At 36.1% G+C, this 23,330-nt stretch overlaps 4 protein-coding genes across 4 annotated transcripts; 3 read left to right on the forward strand and 1 right to left on the reverse strand.

Annotated features, from left to right (window-relative positions):
• Positions 1–1,569: 1,569 nt before the first annotated feature.
• Positions 1,570–5,179, forward strand: LOC114748681 (probable E3 ubiquitin-protein ligase ZFP1). Its single transcript, XM_028937130.1, has 6 exons — positions 1,570–1,612; positions 2,273–3,029; positions 3,821–4,215; positions 4,341–4,427; positions 4,529–4,690; positions 4,789–5,179. Exons 2-6 carry the CDS (start codon positions 2,279–2,281, stop codon positions 4,933–4,935), a joined length of 1,542 nt encoding a protein of 513 aa, XP_028792963.1. The 5' UTR covers positions 1,570–1,612; positions 2,273–2,278; the 3' UTR covers positions 4,936–5,179.
• A 1,285-nt stretch (positions 5,180–6,464) lies between these two features.
• On the reverse strand, positions 6,465–8,384 carry LOC114748688 (ras-related protein RABA1f). Its single transcript, XM_028937137.1, has 2 exons — positions 7,947–8,384; positions 6,465–7,010 (listed from the first exon to the last, which is right to left on the reverse strand). Exons 1-2 carry the CDS (start codon positions 8,165–8,167, stop codon positions 6,575–6,577), a joined length of 657 nt encoding a protein of 218 aa, XP_028792970.1. The 5' UTR covers positions 8,168–8,384; the 3' UTR covers positions 6,465–6,574.
• Positions 8,385–15,688: 7,304 nt separating this feature from the next.
• LOC114748682 (homogentisate 1,2-dioxygenase) lies at positions 15,689–19,562 on the forward strand. The gene is made up of 9 exons (XM_028937131.1): positions 15,689–16,051; positions 16,142–16,372; positions 16,794–16,873; positions 17,444–17,611; positions 17,765–17,940; positions 18,063–18,132; positions 18,246–18,400; positions 18,759–18,842; positions 19,128–19,562. The coding sequence occupies exons 1-9, from the start codon at positions 15,837–15,839 to the stop codon at positions 19,353–19,355; spliced, it is 1,407 nt and encodes a 468-aa protein (XP_028792964.1). The 5' UTR covers positions 15,689–15,836; the 3' UTR covers positions 19,356–19,562.
• A 1,182-nt stretch (positions 19,563–20,744) lies between these two features.
• Positions 20,745–22,148, forward strand: LOC114748685 (pre-mRNA-splicing factor ISY1 homolog). The gene has a single exon (XM_028937134.1). The coding sequence runs from the start codon at positions 20,898–20,900 to the stop codon at positions 21,813–21,815; it is 918 nt and encodes a 305-aa protein (XP_028792967.1). The 5' UTR covers positions 20,745–20,897; the 3' UTR covers positions 21,816–22,148.
• The last annotated feature ends 1,182 nt before the right edge of the window (positions 22,149–23,330 follow it).

Here is a 23,330-nt window from a genome sequence, read left to right on the forward strand (position 1 = left end):
TAATAAAATCTAATCAATTAATTAATCACAGTAGATGTGATATACTCATCCGGTCCTATATTTAGGACGGGAAAAGTAATTAGTTTATAAGTTTCATAAAATAGTTAAGAAAAAAGAGGATAAATATGTGAAAGTGAAACAAAAAGAATTCAGATATTATATTTAAAATCAAATTCAACTCATACGTATGTTTTAATGGGTATTCAATTCACGTAAATTATTATTATTCATAAGTTATGAATAATAAAATTTACCTGAAATTTTATACAAAGCACAAATCTAGTTCTATTATGCTATAAAGTAACCCGTTGAAATTAATTTGTGGTTTTTATGTTATGCCTTACTCAATTTTCTTATTTAAGATAAATTTATAAGTTTACTTCTATCTTATTAACTGGTTGGATTAACTTTACTGTTAGAAAATAAAAAGAAAAAGATGCAAGTAAAGTACTAAAGAATAAGGAAAAATGAAAAAAAAAGGGAAAAAATAATTTCCATGAAAAATGCTCATTCCTAATTACTGGCGGAAAGACCATCACTTGCCTTCTATGACAAGTAATTTCTATTTGCCGGGAATCTCCTTTTTCCCTCCCTAAATTATAGACATGGAATAAATTTCTCACCCAATATTTTGAATTATTTTGGTTTTAGCTGCAAATTAGAGATTTTGAATTGATGATTTTTGAAATGATCATAATTATCATAATTTATTTCTTAATTATGTTTTTTTTTTAACTTGGCTTCCACGGATGGTGGATTGGTGAAAAATTTAAGAAGGAATAAAAAGAAAATCCTGATCCTAAGATTTAAAAAGAAAATCCCGATCCTAACTTAAGAGAAGGAAAAAGGAAACCACGAGATATATTTTAGATATTTAACAGACCAGAATTGCTCACGAAAGCACGATCCTCTCTCTTACCCGCGCTCTTTCTCCTGCTTTCTCTCTCTGGTAAATTTGTTTCCTTGGCTTCTTCGATCACAGATTGTGATCATCTCTAGCTTTTGGTTTCTTTCTACGGTAATTGGGTTTATCCCCATTCGTTTTTTCCTTCAAGTTTCGTTTCTTTGCCTGTAAATTTTTGTGTTTTATGGTTATTTAGGGCTATAAATTTGATGTCTTGATCATCGGGTGAAAGCAAGGAACTTGCATTCCTGGTTTATGAAGGCATTCACTGTAGCCGATTTTAATTTTTGATATTTCTCTTCGGACCCAGTGATAATATTTTCGTTTACTGTTCGCCAGAATCGGTTTCCTGGACGTTGTGAATTATATTGACCTTTGAAACTCGGAAGTTGCAAGCTTTGCATGTTTAGAACGTGTGGTTATTGAACTTTGTTTTAGTATGTGGTGGGTGATCAATTGGGGATGAATGGATGATATAGTTGGATACTTTCTTCTTAAGGTCTGGTTATTTCTTGTTGGGTACTTTTTTTTTGGTGCAGAGCTTTAAATTTTTCGATGAAGCCATATGCTTTTCAGGAGATTTTTTTCCTTCACAGAATGATGTAATATTTTCCTTGTAGTCCGAATATAGGATTTTTTTGGGGGGCACTGTTGAATGATTTTTCGGTATTCACCTTTCATTTGGTCTTAAGGAAATCTGTTCTCAAAGTAAGTTACCCTTGGAGTATGCTGGAAATATACGAAGACAATTTAAGAATTCCTTTGTCGTTTTAGGCTGAATGGTTTCTAATGAAATGGGACTTACCATTCTCGTTTGACTTGTTCTTAATTGTGATCTGTCGTTTTGTTTGATGAGAGTATGTCAAGAAGTTCCTAGCTTGCAACAAAATGTCATTATCATATGTGTTGGTGTTCTCAGCTTCCCTTTACTTTGTTTCTGTTTTATAATAATTTTAGTCTGACCGAATGTCTTTGAGGCTTAGCTCAATATGGCTCTGAGGTTAACCTGAGTTTGAGACATTGGTGGCATGCGCTTTTTTTTTTTTTTTTCCGTTTTTTAATCAGCGTTTTTCTTTTGTTGTTATATCATCGGGTTGATAAATGGGGCACAATCTTGTCAATTATGCAAATTCAAAATTAAATATTTTACATAAAAATAATTGTGAATCGTGGATAATTGAAAGAGAAAGTGAAAACAAAAGGTAAGATTAATTCATTATTTTATCTATGTATTTAACAGACCCTTTACTAGATGAACATATTGTTGCAATCTCGGAACAAGTGAAAGTGGAAAAATGCTGAGAGCTCTTTTATTAGTCATTCATATGGTTCAGATTGATTTATTCACCTAATATGATGAAATTTCAGTGTCAGATGACTGATTTGGAAATGGATCGACGAAGGCAAGACTATTATCATTCTGAACCCTGTATTATTCTGAGGGGGCCCAACATCTCACAGCCAAATATCCGCTCAATGGTGGCAGCTTCAGGAAGCACTAGTAATATTGATTCCCACTATTCGTCAGATGCTTATGACAACGGTTTGCTGTATGGGATGACACAGTTTAATGGGGTTCATCATCTACCCAATCCTGATGTTGGTGCCGCTGCATGTTCTAGCTTGTTTTATTCTGCAATTAATCCCGCCTCTGGTGCTGGTGTAGTACCTCAGCCCATTAATTACCGAGCAACTGATCAATTGCCAGCTCCAGGCACATATGCTGTCTCTGGAATTTTTATGGATGATGCAAGATGCCCATACAAACTAAAAGTTATTGAGGGCATCAGAGGAAACTACCAACATTTTAATGCTGCAGCTAGTTCTTCAGTAGCTCCTCCAAATGCAAGGCACTCTGATGGGGTTCCTGTATCATTTTCTTTACCTCAATTTAGAGGAAATCACGTTCCATCACTTGTAGAAATTGGACCTCATGGTAGTGTGTGGAGTAGATCTGGTGACTCAGTTATGGTGCATGAACACAACCATTTAATTCAAGGAAACTACTTGGGCCAGCATTTTCAACCAGCTCCACCTCCCTGGTTGGACCAGCAGTTGAACGGTACTAACAGTGAAGGACATAATATGGCCTGGAATCAGTCCCATTCAATACCTCATATGCAAGGTGAAGATGATATTTTTCCCTCTTTCCCTACTTCTCTTTGTCACTTGATGTTCTGTTAGTGAATAACTCATGACAAGCAAGAGGCCTTTTCTAGGTTTTCTGATGAAAAGTGAAAACTATAGTTTTTTTATTTTTTAAAATATCAACCACGTTACAAATATGAAGATCAATGTCTATTGCAAAACATAAACTGTTAGTTTGTTCCTGTAAGGCCATTGTTGAAAGTAATTGAATGGAGAGGGGGGATAGAATAAACTTTCCTTCCCCATGTCTTGAATTTGTATTATAAAATGGAAGAAATTCCTTCCCTTGTTTGGGAGCTTAAACAGAATTCATGGAATGGTAAGTGTTATAAAGCTACCAAACTATGCCAGAGCAGAAGACAACCTTCATGTATCTTTGGACTGACTGGCATAAAATTCAAACCTTACCCTCTCCCCTCTTTAGCTTGAAAAACAGAAGGAAATTTCTAACATCAAGTTACAGTGTTATAAATTATATGAATAAAATTTCCAAAAGTTTTTCTTTTCTGGCTCTCTGGACAGCGGACAGATTTTGTTCAGTCTTAATTTTGAGGCATAGGTATACGTCAGAAGATATTAGCTGAAGATAAAAGGGAGAGTTGCGTTCCTATTCCATACCCTGCTTCCTGCTTTATATTTTAAACTTGAAAGCTGGGGTATAAGTTTTCCCTTCCCTTTTCATTGATTCCCATCATTTAAAAGAATGAACGTGATGCCATGTCTGGATTTGGACTTGCTGACGCTTCCTCTTGTTCTGTTACTGGCCAGCAGCTGTTAATGGAAGTTCATTAGAAAATGCAAATACAGGTATGCAGAGATATCATGATGCAGCTAGCAACAGAAGCAGCCTCAGGTTTGCTCATCCTCCTCCTGTTAACCACCAGCACCATAATTATCAACTTCCAACTCTGCCTATGCAAGGAGTAAGGGGCCACAATATCAACTTTCACCCTCCAGTTACTGCAACTGCTTACAGAGGGGTTCCGTCAAATTCTCCGCACAGTACCATTATCCCAATGCAGAATGGTTTTGGGTTGGGTGCTAGGCACGTTGGCCCTGCAACATCAGCAAGCCAACGGGCACATCGTTCTCATAGAGGAGTCGTGCAGGATACATCTCTTAGACATCACAATTCCCGTCCAGTGAGTTTTCTCCATGTTGATGTGAGTACTCTAACTCTTATATTATTTTTATTCTGTAATTTGTTGTCTTTATGAAGACTCGACTTGGTGTCTTCACATTACTTGAGACGTTGGTTTCATCATAAAATGAATGTTAACGCATATAGGATGTTGCTTTGCTTGATGGCGTGGAAAATTTAGTTGACCATCATCATGGTGATATGCGTTTGGACATAGAGGATATGTCTTATGAGGCAAGTGGACTAAATCCTGATCATGCTTTATTATCGTAGTGCTGAAATTTGAATTTGTGGAAATTTCTTCTGTACTGATTGCACTTGGAACCGGACCATAGGAGCTTCTTGCTTTGGGCGAGCGGATTGGCAATGTGAGCACGGGTTTATCAGAGGAAACCATTACCACTCAATTGAAAACAAAAACTTTCGAGTCCTCTGCCGCTAATCCGGAGGAAGCAGCTTCTGAGGATGAAGAAACCGATTCTTGCATCATATGCCTGGTATTGAGCAATTTTGTAACCAAAAATCCAAACTTTATGGAATAATTGTGTTCACAATGCACTAAGTTAATCCCTGGAATATTTGCGTTTAATTTCAGGACGAATATAAGAACCAAGAGACAGTGGGAATTCTCGACTGTGGGCACGAGTATCATGCCGTTTGCTTGAAGAAATGGTTGCTGCTGAAGAATGTCTGCCCCATATGCAAATCAGAGGCATTGACTCCTAAAAGGAAGGACGTATAAAATTCAACGTCAAAAATTTCTCTCCCTCTTCCCTCCAATCCTTTTGGATGATACATTATTTTTGAACAAAATGCATATTTGTATATTTACATGCACATATATACACTATAGACGTTTACACCTCCCAAACTCATTTATTTATCGGCACCAGAACATTGTATCTATCAAGTTGTACAGACTTTGTTCAGCGTGGCGAATTAACAATATTTGACATCGAGTAATTATATAATTCTCGATTTTCTCATGTGGATGGTACATGGAAATCGCAAAGTTCATAATTAGGAGTCCTTGTGTTGCATGCACACTGTTGGTTGCTTAGTTAAGCGTTTGATTTGAATCACCTCTCACTGTATATAGCAGCTAATTACTACCTCTGGAAATACCAATTATATCTTTACTGTTTTCGGTTCTTAATATAAGAATTAGTTGACTAATTTAAGTAGATTAAGGATATTAATTAAGTTGATTGTTTGTAATAAATATATGTTATTTTTTTAAGGTATTCTTACTAATCAAATGTATTGATTAGAACTATCATTATTATAAGTATTATCTTGGAAAAAAATGAATAATATAAGAGACAAATTGAATTTTTACATTTAAGACCAAAATAAAAATCAAACAAGATCTTATATTAAAAATCTCTTATATTAAAAATTATATTAAAAACCAGAGGCAGTATTAAAAGGTCAAAAGTGATACTCCTCCGGTCCTAATTATAAGACCCAATTGACTTATTTGAGGAGATTAAGGAAGTAAGTTAAGTTGGTTATTTATAATAAATAAGTGTTGTCATTCCTAAAATATCCTTGCTAATTAAGTATATTGGCTAAAACTATATTATTAGAAGGATTATCTTGGAAAAAATGCATAAATATAAGAGACAAAATGGATTAGGGTCTTATAATTAGGACCAAATAAAAAGTCAAATGGGGCCTTATAATAAGGACCGGAGGATTGTTTTTCTCTCCTGAATACAAACGACCTAGGAATTCTAAGGGCCTGTTATTTCTAATGCTTTATCAAGTAGTATTGTGTCACGAAGGCTTGAATGAGGGAGATATCATTCATAATTCGTGTATGATAAGTGTAGTTTTTATATCCTATACAAATATATGTGTGCCCATTAGACTCTTGGTAATTGCCTTACTCTAGTTAGCGTTTCAGTGGAGGGAGGGACGTAGCCTTGTCATGCAAGGCTAGATTTGTGTTCGTGTTGAAGTAGGGTGTCTAAGAAATTTTCCATTAAGAGGAGTGTCGTTATGTATCACCTTGAAACTAGTTAGTCTTCGTCATCAACCAATTAAACAGGAACGTTGGTCAACTAGAAATTTAAAAATAGTTCATATATAATAGACTGTTCCTAAACTAGGGCAACAAAGTACAGCAATAAAGCCGAAGATCTGAAGTGAAAAAAAAAAAAAAAAGTGAACGAACATGAGACCGAAATATTGACCAATCAAAGCCCCACATAAATGTCATATTTCTACCACTCAAACCTCTAATCATCTTCCGACATGTCCAAGGTCTGGTAAAAAACACGATCAGTATGCATCAAATTCAGCTATAATATATTTTTTTTGGGTGGAAAATAATGGCAATACAATCAGCAAGACTTCATTGATTATAGTCACTTATTTTAAGACGAGCAGCAGCCAGCTTTCTTAACATCTGAAACATCGTCCTTACCCCCAACATTTATGCTTTGTCCCTTGGGCAAATCTGCAGAACCATTCCCTGCTGCTTCAAGTGCTTTTCGACAAACCACGCCATATATTTGGGTTAGCACTTCGGTGAATGCATTCTCAACATTCATAGACTCGAGGGCAGATGTCTCCATAAAGAAAGTATTTTCCTTTTCCGCAAAGGATTTTGCATCTTCAGTGGACACCGCTCGTAAGTGCCGTAGGTCTGCTTTGTTACCAACAAGCATGACGACAACATTAGAATCTGTGTGATCTCTCAACTCCTTCAACCATCTCTCGACATTTTCGAATGTACTGTTCCGAGTGATATCGTAAACAAGTAAAGCACCAACAGCTCCTCTATAGTATGCACTCGTGATTGCCCGATATCTGTGGCGAAAAAAAAGAATCACGGTTTAGTTCAGCTGGGGGGCTCTCAAATTTAGACGAAGCTCAGACATTTTTATCATTCAGATTTCAGATTGCAGGGAAGGAATCGGTAAAAAATTCATAATGATTATAACATGTAGATTAATGAATAAATAACTGTCAACAATGTCCGGATACAGTTATGATCGACTAAATAATCATGACTAGAAGATTATGCATACATATCACTCTCGCTTACATCATATCAAGAACCATTTCACCCAGAAAGAACTATTTTATTCCAAAGTCTTGAGCCAGAAAGTGAGGGCTCATGATTAATTTTCTTATACTATCCAAAAAATAACTCTCCAACCTTCTAGCGCACAACCATATTTATCTCAACAGATCAATATCGTAAGATAGATGGATAGTCAAGCCACAGCGACATCTATAAACCTGCTCTTTACCTTCTCTTGCAAATCAAATGATACTTCCAGCTTCTTTTTATATTTATTTTTGTTTTCTGCTTTTATTTTATTTTTTGCATATAAATTCACAGCGTAGAGCAGAAACATTGGATATACTGCCACTTTGTTTTGTAATCCTTTCATTTGCGGATGAAAAAGATCAAAAAGAAAAATAACTCATACTTGCCTAACTTTAAAATAGATCTACAAACAACTGTCTTATCACCAGTTCCAACTTTTAACTCTACATTTAGAAGCAAATCTATAAGCTTCCATTTCACTTCCAATCATAATTGAGAATAATTTGGATAATCAGTAACCGAGGCGAGAATAATTGAGAAGCAAAGACTAATCAAATTACCAATATCTAGAGTAAAGCAATCCAATTGGCTACCTTATCATGGTAACTAAAACAAAGAGATCCATGGCCTGAAATTCATTTCAGATTCATACATTCCGCTAAAAAAGAAGAAAAGCGAAAACTACTAACCTTTCTTGGCCAGCAGTGTCCCAAATCTGGGCCTTGACCATCTTGTCGTCGACACTAATGCTGCGCGTGGCGAATTCAACCCCAATCGTGGATTTAGACTCGAGGCTGAACTCATTTCGAGTGAATCGAGAGAGGAGGTTGGATTTGCCAACGCCAGAGTCTCCGATCAGAACCACTTTGAAGAGGTAGTCGTAGTCATCTTCGGTTCTGTAGGCGCCCATTGTTTGAAGCTGGATCGGGTCGGATCAAGATTGCGAGGTGTGAATGCGTCGGAAAAGAACATATACAACAAGCGACGCTTCCGAGAGGGAGAAGGAAACGGAGGTGAAATTGAAAGAGATAGGGAAGGAGGAGGAGGAGGAGGATCGACGATGTCTTTCCTTCTCTTTTCAAAATGCGAGTGTTTTTGAATTTTAGACTTTGATTGGACTTGTTCCGAAAGATCTTCTCTCCTCAATTGAAATTTTATACTCTCTCTCTTTCTCTCTATTTTTTTCCCAAAAGATTTTCATTCCTCTCGTAGTAAGGGGTGCTTGGAAGCTGATACAAAAAAATTTTCACATCCTTATTTTATATTTAAAGATTATGCCAACAAAATAAGGATCTCAATGTAATACTCCATTTGGTTTTTATTATAAATTTTAAATAACTAATTTACAAATAACAAATAATTAGTTAAAATTAATTAAAAATAGTAAATAGATTAGAAATACATTTTTATTTTTAAATATGTCTTTATAATAAATGAGAAAAGGAAGAAAGAGAATGGGTAGAGAAACGTGATAATAGATAAATAATTAAATGCAATATTAAAAAAGTACATTAAATATTAAAACAAATCTAATACATCCCTTCCCAAATTTGAAATTTATAAATAGGATTTAAGAGAGTAGTTTAAATTTTTTGAATTAAAAATATAATAAAAATATTTTGAATGTAAAATGATTATAAATACATGCAATGCATGTTTTAGTTAGTTGTATAACTTAGCTGCTGCTTTTTTAGGGTTAGGAAATATGTTCCTTAAGGGGGTGTTTGGCAACCTCCAAACCATGGTTTCAGAAACACTTTTCCCCAAAACAAGGCAAATTCCTTCACATATTTACTTTGTAAACCGTAAAAGCACTTCTGAAACTATGGTTTGGTTTCAATCCAAACACATAATAAGTTGGATAGAAGAAAATCCTAACTACTTACTTAAACTGTAAGAATATTTACTGTTTACAACAATTTGCCTTGAGTTGGTAAGCTGGATAGAATTTTTCGTTATAAGTCATCACAATTGCATGGTCAATCTTTTCAACCATATTTTCATATTCACTACAAAAGAAAGCTGAAATTAGAAATGTGCACTAGAATTTGTTATATACTAACACGAGTCATAAAGTGATTGAAGTTTTGTTGTGTTGTTTATTGTCTCGAGCAAGTTTTTTGTTCTAACGAAATAGAAATGAAGTTTGCAATCATTCTTATAGCTGATTCATTCAATTTGGATCCGTTTATTTCAAACAATTTTACGTTATATACAAAATAAATATATAAAAATGTTTTTACCTTGTAAATTATTTAAAAAAATTACTATTTGTAGTAAAATCAAACGGATAAAATGGCTAGGGGAAAAAGCATAGTTGTGAATAACTTGATTAACCTCTGGCGCAAAAAAAGCTCGTTCCGTGGATCTAGGCATGTGTACTGAAGGTTCATAAGTTCGTTGACCTTATTTTCTGTGCCAACAAGAAGTTAACATTATTTTTTTTTGGATTACTCCATCCGGTATTCCAGGAAAATAAGCGTCTTTCAGCCGTGACAACGTCCCCAAACTAATCCGGATTCGGGGGCATGCAAGGATCCATACGGACGGCGCCCCCTGACCCCTTAGAGTGCTGCTTCCCACATCTCGAACCCGAGATCCGTGGTTAAGCTAGGACGACCCCAGCCAGTCGACCTAACCCCGCGGGGTTAAGAAGTTAACATTATTAAACACAAAAACTGAGTTAAAAACAACAAAGAAAACCTGCTTCAACGTAAAAAGCCAACTAATAGAGGGGGGGGGAGTTAACACAATACTAGCCAACCCCACACCTATCAGTATTACACAACAAAGAAACAACAGCAGTCATTGCAAAGTTTCTTCCTGCCTTAGGATCGTTCTCCAAAAGCCAAGCCAGAGTGTGTGCCAACGGTTTTGCCCACCTTACAAAATACATCTCTGTCATACTTCACAACAAATGAACTAGTAGCCTCAAAACTCCTCAGCTCAACTAAGACAGAAACAACATAACAAAAAGGAGCAATAATGCCAAAGAAATAAGCAGACATCAAAATAACAAAAAAGCTCATGAGGACAGTTTTGCAGCTTAATATTATAATGGCTAAATCCTGACGCTTCACGAACCAAGAAAAAGACCAGAGGGGGTGGTGATCTTAAGATTTGCTCTACAAAAGAGCCCAACCCCTTTATTGCCAGAGATGCTTCAACAATTGCAGCTTTCAAACCCTCCTCTAAAGCAAGAGAAGAGGAAAAATCTCTGAAAGACTATATAAACTTCCATGAGATCACATAACCATCTAGAACTAAGCCAAACAATGTTTAGCCACAGCACAATCCATCTTTTACCCTCCTGTTTCAGCATAAACTCCTTAGTTATAAATCTTGCAATACTAAAACAAACATAAGTTCTGGTGGCATCTATCTCTTATCATCTTTTACCTTACTAACAATTATTTTGGTGTTCATAATCAAATTATCATTCCCATTCAAACACCAGCAGAACAATTCGGAGATAATGTCTATAGCATTTATCATTTTCAAGTTAATTTCATTGATTCTAATAATATAGGCAATGTCTTTTGACAAGATCACGTCAGCAACCAAAATCTCATGCAAAATCATGTCTGCGTCACCAGATTCATCACTTGTGACAATAATTTTTAAAAAAAATCCAAAAAATACTTTTAAAATTTTAAAATATCAAATAACGAATTACTAAAATAATTTATTGTCATTTTTTTTAAATACTGTCAATTGTTATTAAAATATGGTAAGTAATATTGATGTGAAAATTTTAAAATTCAAACGTATTAGATTCTCTCACGATTTCAATGCTTCTCACTTTTCAGTTAAACATGGTTGATTTTTGTGGGTCTGTGAGAACGTGGGGTTGAGATATTTTGAGGGTTTTAGTTATTCAGTTTTGCTTTCCATGTGAAAATTAATGGCCCAGCATGACAATGAATGATGTGATACTTTTATTCTTAATATAAGAATTAATTTAATATCTAATTTAGAGGGTGTTTGGGTGATGACCCAAATCATGGTTTGGGGAAAAATCACCCAAACACCATAAACAAAAAAAAACCAAAAACCAAAACCATGGTTTTGGCAGAAGCAAAAATTTTCTGCCTTTGGGAGAAAAAAGGAGAGTGTGAGAGCTTATGAGATATGTGTCTTGTTGTTTTTTTTTTTGCCCAGGCGGATATCCCTTCCCAATTATTCATCTCTTTCTCATTGTTTCAAACACAGTACGAGGGAGAGCCTGAGAGTAGATCTCAATAATAATATGACTTTAACACCCCCCAATTATTTTTTTTATAAACATATTTAATTCTATATCTTATAAATATATATACACATATTAATTATTTATTAATTATATTATCTTATGTATTATTAATTATGTTGATAAAAAATATATTATTAACAATTTTATTCCTTCAAATTAAAATATATCATAAAATCTATTTTTTATGTAATTATCATATTAACTTATGTTTTTTTAGTAATTTGTATATATAAAAAGTACTTTTGATAACAATGTTATCTCTTATATTTATCTATTTTTAAGGTAATCTTTATAGTAGTTGCACATGTTAAATGTTTCACCAAATGATAATTTTAGTTAATACACATGATTAGTAAGAGTATTTTAAAAGATATAACACTTATTTATTACAAATAACCAAATTAATCAATTTTTTAATCTACTCAAATTAGTTAACTAGCTTTTATGTTAAGGATTGGATGTAGTACATTTGAAGTCTCTAATCCTAAAATTGTTAATCTTGATAAATTTTTATAACAATCATGTTTATTTTGAAAATTATATTTAACATGTTAGCAGTTTAGAATGTTTCATCAACATTTAAGATTTTAATATTATTATTTTTCAACATCATTATTTTTTTAACTGTTTTAAAATTAAAAAACTGAAAATATATAAGAGATCAAATTAACATATTATATAAATTTATAGGACTAAAATTTTTTTAAAAGTGCTTTTATAGTACTCCTCCGGTCCTTAATATAGGACCCAATTGTTGAATTGGTTTTGGTCCTAAATATATGACCTATTTATCATATTTATCAATTTTCTCTAAATTACCCCTATGGATACTCTCTCAACCATAATCAAGTAGAAGAGAGAGGGGGTATTAAGAAAGATGATTATGGTATTTTAGGAAAAACGTATCACATTTATTATAATTAACTAACTTACCTAACTTCCTTAATCTAATCAAATTAGTTAAATGGGTCTTATATTAAGAACCGGAGGAGTATATGAGGTAAATATGTAAAAGAGATTGTTTCGTTTTGGAAAAAATGCTTTTTAAAAGCCTTTGTTGGTGTTACTAAATACTCTCTTAGTCATTTATATTTTCAATTTTTATATTACCGTCCCTTTCCTCCATATCTCAGTTCTACGTGACAACATTTTCTTCCAACTCCGCTCCAGTTGGGTATTTTTTTTAAATAAAATTTAAACAAAAAAAAATTAAAGGGCTGGCGAGGACCGACAGGTAGGGGTGGAAACAGGCCAGGCCAGGCCAAGCTTCACCCTTAACAGGCTAGGCCTGTGTTGAAGCCTACCGGCCTGAGCCTGGCCTGTGGCCTGTGATAGGCCTTGTGTTTAGCCTAAGCCTGGCCTGGCCTGGCCTGGAGCCTGTTAAAAAGCCTGAAAGTTTTGAAAATTTCAAACATACATAAATTAATTCAAAATTATAATAACTCAATCTAAATATCTAATATTCAAATTATAATAATAGGCTGACTTTAAAACTAGGTTTTTGAGGAGAAGATGCAGTCAAATAAGCCATAGATTCTAGACGAAACAACCTATAATGGTCAGCTAAAAAAATCAATCAATAATAACATAATCCATTGATGCGTTCTAATCACTTTTTGAAAAAAAATTTCGAAACTAGCAAATGAATTAAGGCAAATCATCTTAGACTTAACAACGTCATTCATAGACCTGAGACTAAAAGATATGCAAATCATCATATATGGGCATCATTCAACAGATTGCACTTCAATAACACTCCTAGACAACCTATCTAGTTCAAACCAAAATAATAAATGGCATCCTCGAATAGATAAATTACATCCGTCAGCACTTGAACTCTTGAAGAACCATAGCAATTTAAGTTTCAACACTTGAAGAACTAAAGCAATTTAAGTTTTGATCATCAAAAAGCAATTTATGTTTCAAATAGTAACATCTACTATCAGAACAAGAACCATCCTTCCAGGCAAACATAGAATGACAGAGCAGAGAATATTTCAATTAAAATATCCCTAAAAGAAACACAGTAGTGGATAACTAAAAAACCAGCAAAGCACCGAGCATTGAGTACCAGCACTAGCACCAGCAGATTGGAAGTCGAATAGCGAACAATGAACAGAGGTCGAAGGTTGTTAGATTCAAACTAGGGTTCTTCGAATAGCTTGGCTTACCTGGCTAGATGAGTCATGAGGATTGACGAGGAAGAGTTGTTGACGTCAGTGATGGTTCAAGCTCCGACCTCCGAGTTGTGGCTTGTGACTGTGAGGATTGAGGAGGAGGATGACTAGACACCTTCGATGTTGTGGCTTGGGCTTGGGAGTCGACGCGGCCGAGGATATGGAGATCGGAAAGCAGAAGCCATGAAGATTGAAGAGAGGTAGGCGACTACGTGACTGAGCGTCCTTCACGCCGATGCTAAGCAACTGAGCGACGCCGGTGAGCACGAGCACAAACCGTGGAGTCGAGCGCCTGTCTGTTTGACTCTGAGACTGAGGTAGGAGAAGGAGACCAGAGATGGAGAGTCGATCTGAAAGGTGAGACCATGACTCTGGGACTGTGAGGGTGAGAGTGAGAGCGGCAGTCCAAAATTGAAATGAAGATTGAGGGGAAAACAAAAACCTAAGGGAATTACGGAGTAAATAATTTTTTTTTTGCCAATTTACTTAACAGGGTTTAAAATTATATATCATGTAAATGAAGTATCAACAAAACGTAATGGTACAGTGGTGAAGTAACTTCTTACTCACTCACAAGTCCTGGGTTCGAGACTTACATTTTCCATAACCCAAATAATATCTGAAAAAACATAACAGGCCCAGGCTGCCTGACAGGCTTTACAGGCTTCTCATGGAGCCTGAGCCTGGCCTGTTAAATGAAATAGGCTTCTAAAAAAGCCTGAGCCTGTGTTTTTTTTAAAACAGGCCTGGCCTGATCAGGCCCAAAACAAGCCAGGCTATAGGCCCCTGATAGGCCGCCTGGCCTATTCCCACCCCTACCGACAGGGGAAACGAAAGTCACGGAGAGATTTTTAATTATACTGTAATTGTACCTTTTACCCAAGGGGCGGAGGCTGTAGAAGGGCAGTAGGCCCTTCTGTTTTATTCTATTGTTCTTTTGTCTTTCTAATGGTATCCAGTTTTCATTAAAAAAAAAATTATACTGTAATTATTAGCAGCGTGGACAAAGGAAGCTGCGTTTTCGCTTGTCGCTTCCACGCTGGCTTCCAAACACGTGTAATGCGTAGGTATGGTGATCCTCTAGAAGTGTGCCAGAATGGCACCTACGGGCAGATGGCAATGATTAGAGCTTTTTCTCCACATGGCAGCCATATCTTGCTGCGACCGTAGATTGGAGCCCTTTCGCCCCATCATACGCTTTTTCACTTAATTTTGTCCCTACCCTCATCTTTTTAACTGCTCCAACTCCTACTGACAGATTCGGTGGAGATTTTTGTCCCTCAATGTAAATCACCTCATTATGTTTACTATATAAATAATTTTAATTTAAGTTTTAATTTATTTTTTATAGACTATTATTTTCTTGAAAGAACACACCCATATTCAACGGGGAGAAAATTAATTTTAAAATAAACTTAATGATTTAAGGTTGGGAAAATGCCAAAAAAAGGATCACTGAAAAAAAAAAATTATATGCAGGGACTGATTTATAAAAATTATTGTCAAAATATATACTATTATTGTCAAAACACATACTAATATTATTATGGATCCTTATTTATAATTTTTTTCATTTCGGTGGTTTTTTATAACCATCTTTCCTTTAAAGTTTGTTTTATTTCCATGAAATATGGTGGGAATATCTTATAAACATGATTGGTGGAGTATCTGTCAATTGGTCCCACTTTTTTATAGTACATATTTATGTTTTATCATTTTGAGAAAATCATTATAAAATATAATTATTAAAAAATTTTACCGGTAAGTAAACAACATAAATTTTACTATTATTCACTGAAACTTGCAGTCAACTTGTTACCAGAATTTTTAGAGAGCACTTTCTGCATAAAAATTGTCTGTTACTGGATAAATCTGCTTGTCAGTTACGTAACCTATTGATGATCTTTTATTTATTTATTTTTAAATGAAATCTTTCGATAATCCATCGATGACAATCGACAAATGCATCAATATCCAAGAAGTTCACGCATTTCGAAATTACCTTGTTGGCCATTTTACGACTCTCATCCTCCGTCACCCCCCGTTGTGTCGTCGTCACCACCGCGTCCATCCTCTTTTGCACTGCACAAATGGCATCTTCCTATTAATCCAACATCGAAGCACGTACGATTGGGTCGTATCGGAATCACATGGGGCACCAGAGTAGTGATCCTGATGCCTCCCTCGCTGGCGATGACTTCCGCTTTGACTACCTCTCCGGCTTCGGCAATCACTTTTCCTCCGAGGCACTCGCCGGAGCTCTTCCTCCTGACCAGAACAGTCCTCTCATTTGCCCCTATGGCCTCTACGCCGAGCAAATCTCTGGTACCTCTTTCACCTCCCCTCGCAACCTCAATCTCCGCAGGTCAGTTTTACTTTATTTAAAAATGTTATGAACCTTGGGTGTGTTCTGCTTCTGTGATCTGTTGACTTCTCTGTATTCTGGTTTGGGCAGTTGGCTTTATCGGGTCAAGCCTTCGGTGACCCACGAACCGTTTAAGCCTCGGGTCCCATCGAATGGGAGACTCTTGAGTGAGTTCAATCAGTCGAACAGTTCTGCAAACCCGACTCAGCTCCGGTGGAAACCCGTGGATATACCCGATTCACCCAAGGATTTTGTGGATGGGCTGTTCACGATTTGTGGTGCTGGCAGCTCATTCCTACGTCATGGATATGCTATACACATGTAATTTATTCACATCTTACATTTATATGATGATTAATTTTGTTTCTGGTTTACTCTGATTTTCTGCTCTAATTGACAACATCTTTTGGAGCCAATTCTTCTTCTTCTTCTTCTTAGATAGAAACTTTTTGTGATTGTTGTCGGGATGTTGTTGAAATTCTATTTCCCAAGTAATGTTTCATGTAACATAATATTGGTTGCTCAGCTTGCGATTTGCACAATTCAGTTGCATAAAATGATTGCTTTCTATTAGAGATGGTAGCTGTTTGGATAAACATCTTTTTGTGATTGGCTTGGACTATTTATATTTTGTAGGTTCTGTCTTCCTAAGAATGTCGTTGGTATGACACTTTGACTAGTTGATATTCTGATGGTAAAATTTGTCCTTTGATCATGTGGGTAACTGTTATATCACTCATAGGTACACTGCCAACAAGTCCATGGACAATTGTGCTTTTTGCAACGCTGATGGCGACTTCCTTGTAGTTCCTCAAAAAGGAAGTAAGTGATCATCGTTAGCTTGTTGTTCACCATGGCTGAAAAATTGAATCCTATTCGCTCACTGAAGTTATAATTTGTTCTGAATTGGCATTATGTGATTGCGTTGCTAATCTATGCCTAATGAACTCCAGATCTTATCTTCTATTAGCCAAAAAAGAAAATGCCTATTAATTTTTTCCCTGAATGAAATTATGAAACAGAAAGCATCAAATTGAACAACAAACTTTAGTGACTACTGATTTTTTTTAGACTTGGTATAATTATTTTTCAATTGGAAGTTCATATTTTTTTCATGCTTTCTGCCCATTGGATCTTCCTCTGTTTGACAAAAGGTAGTCACCACATATCTGACATGAGATAGTTGTTCTCGCATGAAATAGTATAGACATTGGCATGCAGTCATGGACTCTGAACATGGTTGTTCACTTGTTTGTGCTTCCTAGGTCATAACGTATTATGTTTCTAGATAGATAGGATAACCATATGATCCTAACCCTTCCTGGGTCATTGCTATGGTAAAGTATTCGTTTTTCCTTTTTCCCTGCTCAACACGTTCTAATGTTTCTATAGGGCTCTTAATCATGACTGAATGTGGAAGATTAGAGGTTTCCCCTGGTGAACTAGCTGTATTACCTCAAGGGTTTCGTTTTGCTGTTTCTCTGCCTGATGGTCCATCCCGTGGATATGTTGCTGAGATTTTTGGTGCTCATTTTCAGCTTCCTGAGCTTGGACCCATAGGTATCTTATCTCTTTTGTAGTTGTGGACTTTGAGCTGACAAATTCTCCGTGGCATTTGCTTTTAAATTTGCATTACACATGATAATTTATACTTTATTGAATATCTTCTATAGCGCCTCTATGAGTAAAGAATTGAGGTTCATTGCATTTTAGGTGCTAACGGCCTCGCTGCTCCAAGGGATTTCCTCGTTCCTACAGCATGGTTTGAAGACAATTCCTATCCTGGCTACGCTATCATACAAAAGTTTGGTGGTGAACTATTTGTTGCAGTACAAGATTTCTCTCCATTCAATGTTGTTGCTTGGCATGGTAACTATGTTCCATATAAGGTGTGCTTCTCTTCTCGTGTTGGTTAGACAGCCTGTGTCACATCAAGTATCTCTATATTAAAGCCATCATTTTCTTGCTGATTTGTTGGGTGTATCCTGATTTGGTTGCATGTCATTTGCAGTATGATCTAAGCAAATTTTGCCCATACAACACTGTTCTGTTCGATCATAGTGACCCTTCAATATTTACTGGTATGCATTGTTCGATTCCTTGCTTGCTTTTTCTCTTTTCTTTGCATTCTTTCCTTAGTTCCTTAATGCAGCGGAACGACTTTTTTTAACATCTCTAAGTCTTATATGCACAGTTTTGACTGCACCAACTGATAAGCCCGGAGTGGCACTGCTTGATTTTGTCATCTTCCCACCTAGGTGGCTGGTTGCTGAGCACACATTCCGGCCTCCATATTATCATCGCAATTGCATGAGTGAATTTATGGGCCTTATTTATGGTGGTTATGAGGTGCAATATTTAATTTTTTTTTTTTTTTTAACAATGGATTGATGTTTCAAGTTTCAACAAACCATTGTTTGTCTTGTAACTCAAGGAACACAGACATTGTTACATACACCAGAAAGAAACACTGCAACACAAAATCCGAAGCACCTGTTTTATTCTGAATGATACTTTGTGTCTTATACAACTGTTTGACTGGGTTGCTCTAAATTTTTTGATGTGAAGGATTATGGATAGTTGTAATCTAACTTTAGACATGGAGATGACTATAGTGTTCCTGTTTATAGATTGTTTCTCAACGAGTCAATTGTAGGCAATTCTTTTCTTTTAATGACAGTGCCTAAAACATCGCGTATCCTTTCAGGCAAAGGTTGATGGCTTTCTCCCTGGTGGTGCAAGTCTCCACAGCTGCATGACTCCTCATGGTCCTGATACTAAGTCATACGAGGTACGTAGGTCTTGTGCAAGGGGGGGAAAAAAAAAAGAAGGTCATCCTTGCTTCTTCTCTCTGTGTTCTAGAGAAAAGGGGAAAAAATCTGACATTTCTATCAAATTCGGTAACAATGCGTGAATATACTTTCTAACTCGGCACCATGTCACTGACTTGAAAAGGCTTTCTTATTGAGGAAATTGCTGCCAAAAGTTTTTCGTCATTCGGGGGCAGAATTAAGAAGCATTTCTTACTTACTATATAGGATTATAGCTTGCAATAACAAAATGGATTGGTTCACAGGCTACCATCGATCGTGGGAAGGATGTAGGACCTCAGAAAATCACGAACACAATGGCTTTTATGTTTGAATCGAGTTTAATACCTCGTATATGTAGATGGGCTCTGGAATCTCCATTCATAGATCATGATTACTACCAGTGTTGGATTGGCCTGAAATCTCATTTCACACTTCATCGCGCAACAGATCGTGAAGCAACCTCCTTGCAGAATGGACATGATGAGAAGTAAGAAAAATGCTTGCAGGTGATTGTGATCTAAAATAGAGAAGAATAAAGAGGAGGCAGATTCAGTATTTGCCTTCGTTGTGTACATATTTTAATGTACAGGATGCCCAATATCCGTCTATCGTAATCTTTACCGGTGACATAAAGAATATGTGTGGCTTTGTCTGTGTAGAATATAAATAAATAAATAATATATTTTCTTAAGGTAAAATCCCAGAAAAAGCCCCTGGAATATACTAAATCCCAGATTGGGTCCTTAAATTTCGAAAATGACAGAATGGGTCATTGACCCAATTGTCATTTGTGAAATTCAGGCGAATTGACATTTTTGCCCATGAGCAAAAGTGAGTAGTTATTCTCTAAACAAATCTAGGTAACGCTTACAATGTTCTAGTGATTACAAGATTCGTTGTAGTTAATAATAAGATACCTGACAATAATAAGATACCTGACTATGAAAAAATGAGTAGTTATTCTCTACACAAATCTGGATAATGCTTATATTGTTCTAGTGATTACAGAATTAGTTGTAGTTAATAATAAGACACCTGACTATGAAAAAGTGAGTAGTTATTCGCTACACGAATTTAGGTAACACCTAAACTCTTATAGTGATTTCTTGAATCATTGTAGTGAATGAATAAATGAGGACAAAATTATCAATTCGCCTGAATTTCACAAATGACAAATTGGGTCAATGACCCATTCTGTCATTTTCGAAATTTAAGGACCCAATCTGGCGTTTTCCATATTTCAATGACCTTTTTTTGGGATTTTCCCTTTTCTTAATGTATATTTGTATATGTAAAGAATATAATTATAGCGATTACAATCTATCATCGTGTGTTTGGAAAAAAAAAAATTGAATGTACTCTATTTATTTATTTATTTTGAATATAAGAGATCCAAGCAATAAGTAGATAGTTTTGCGTCTTTTAAAAATTACTATAACATATAATAATAAGATAAGCGTGTATTTTTCAAGATAAAATATACCATATCTTAATTAAAAAATTTAATAACAGAATATAACTTCTAGTTCTAACCCACTTTTTTTAATTATTGAATTGCAGGATCCAATTTCACCAAAAAAACATTGAGGATCCAATTAAAATGAATTAATGAAATAATCTTTGGCAAAAAAAAAAGAGAAAGAATTACAATCAAATCCCACATAAAAAAAATAATTACCAAAAATTTCTAATAACAAACTCAACAGCATATAATGACAAGTCTTTTAATGAGAATGACAACTTCTGAAACTTATTTTTCAGTTGTTTTTTTTATTTGGGACCTCATTATAATTCTTTAAAAAACGTATGGATATTCCCGACTCATCAGGGAAAGGAGACCTATGGAAATAAATTAATAGAAACACATATAAAGGCTCGTGTTGCCCGGTATAGGGTTGGGATTTTGGAGATTGATTTGGGAATTGGAATACTCGAAGAAGGTACAGTAGGAGAGGAGAGCCCTGCACAGCTGCAAACTGATAAGAGTAGAACGAAGGAAGTAGAATTCTGAATCAGATTATTGGTTCAGGAAGATGGCTCGTAATGAAGAGAAGGCTCAATCCATGCTCAATCGCTACATTACCCTCAAAGCTGAGGAGAAGAAGAAGCCGAAGGAGCGCCGTCCTTACCTCGCCTCCGAGTGCCGCGACCTCGCTGAGGCCGACAAATGGCGCCAGCAGATCATGCGAGAGATTGGACGCAAGGTCGCTGAGATTCAGAACGAGGGTCTCGGCGAGCACCGGCTCCGCGACCTCAACGATGAGATCAACAAGCTCATCCGAGAAAAGGGTCACTGGGAACGGCGAATCGTCGAGCTTGGTGGCCCTAATTATGCCAAACACTCTGCGAAGATGACGGATTTGGAGGGCAATATCGTAGATGTTCCTAATCCTGGTGGGCGTGGCCCTGGGTATAGGTATTTTGGTGCTGCAAAGAAATTGCCTGGGGTCAGGGAGTTGTTCGAGAAGCCGCCTGAGCTCAGGAAGAGGCGAACTCGGTATGATATTTACAAGAGGATTGACGCGAGCTATTATGGGTATAGGGACGATGAAGATGGAATTTTGGAGAGGCTTGAGGGCCCAGCAGAGGAGAAGATGAGGAGGGAAGCGGTGGAGGAATGGAATAGATTGGAAGAAATTAGAAGGGAGGCTAGGAAGAGTGTGAAGAGCGGGGAGGTGGTAACTTTGAGTGCTACTGCAGCTGCTAGGGAGCTCTTGCATGAAGAGGAAGAAGATGTGGTGGAGGAAGAGAGAAAGAAGGAAAGGGAGATGAGGGAGAAATTGGAGGAAAACGAGAGGCAGTTTGTGGTGCATGTGCCTTTGCCCGATGAAAAGGAGATTGAGAGGATGGTACTGGAGAAGAAAAAGATGGAGCTCTTGAATAAGTATGTTAGCGAAGGTCTCATAGAGGAGCAGAATGAGGTGAAGTCCATGCTTAACATTCAAAAGTAGATTGCCGTGTGTCCATGGAATTAGAGCGGCATCAGTTTTTGATTGGTAATTTTTAGCTTCTCCCTTTACTTAAACATTAGAATTAGAACTGTATCAAGATCCTAAACACCGAGAAGAATATTTTGCCACTTGCCTCCTTGTAGTGGATGCTTTATTCATTCAGAATAGGGAGATAAACCATGTTGACAAGTTTCTTTTTTCTAGCTCTGAGCAGTGCGGTTTTATGGTGTAATTTTCATGTTCATTCCATTTTCTTGTGTAATTAATTGATATATACTGTTGTGGTTTACTTTATACTTTGCGTTGGTCATTTACTACCTTACTTAAAATTTAGGGACCTTGTGGCCATTTCGACTCTATTTGTAGAATGTCTGCTCTGGCTGATTGTTCAGTTCCCTTATAGTGAGTGAGTGCCTAGTCTTCTCGTTTTTAGAGCCCAGTGCAACAAGATCTTATGACTCAATAAAAGTTCAGTGAGTTTTGTTTTCCCTTAAACATCAACTTCTTCCAATTACAAGGCGCTGTTGATCTATTTTATTTCTAAATTCAACTTCTATAAACTTATAATTGAATTTTTCAATTCTGTTCATTGCATTGACGTTCGTATAGCTCTCACTTACATAGAAAGAGGCAAAAAATAAAAGAGAATCAGATGACTCTTGGGAGGATTTCAGTATAATCTACCTCTATGATGCCACTATATGTAAACCGTAGCTGGGCAATGTTTTGATTCTTGCCATATGAAGATGGGAATTTTTCTGACAAGGTTATTTGCTACACAGAACATTGCATCAGCTTAAGTAGACATGAAAATATTTGTTCTCTCATTCAGGTTAGATCATTGTGATATCTCCTGAAGAAAAATCAGCTTAAGAGTTTGCGTTGTTCTGGAAGATTTTGGAGAATTGTGGTTTTATTTCCTTGTTAGACCACATTTAGAAGCTGTGATTGTTGATCATCTTAAGATTTGCTCCTGCTCTCCTGGATGTAAGAGCTTATAGTGTGGATTCCTTCTGGAATTTTTGAATTTTGTCCTTGATTCTTTCTCTTATTCTAAACTTCAAGTGCCTGGGTCTGGGCAGGATAGAAGGAAATTAGTTGTAAAGTCAGGACGTGAAAACTATCATGTGATTGTTTAGTTGTTTCTTTTCCAAAATGTTGAAAAGAATTGAGTTCAAGTAGCGGTGCTGTAGGTGGTTTTGTTACATAACAGAAAAGTAGGGGTTCAATTTACCAATTTAAATGTTCTCTTTGGGTAGAAGGGGAGAAAGAAGAAGTTTTGGTGGATTGAGTTCTAGGTCTTATCAAGGTCAAAGAAGGTCTCACGACTCTTAGTGCTTATAGACGCATCAATAATTACTCGCCAACAACTTCCTCCATCCTCCCATTGGAAACGGGATTTGGACCTATGTTTTTGTAGGGATGAGCTGTATCCTTATTGACTAGATTAATCCTTATTGGGTAATTAAATGTTTTTTATTCTTGTGTTTTTGGGAACATTGAATTCTTTTGATT

This window comes from Neltuma alba, unplaced genomic scaffold, assembly GCF_004799145.2.
Source record: "Neltuma alba isolate B1F8T4 unplaced genomic scaffold, ASM479914v2 tig00005777_pilon, whole genome shotgun sequence".
Taxonomy (NCBI): Eukaryota; Viridiplantae; Streptophyta; class Magnoliopsida; order Fabales; family Fabaceae; genus Neltuma; species Neltuma alba.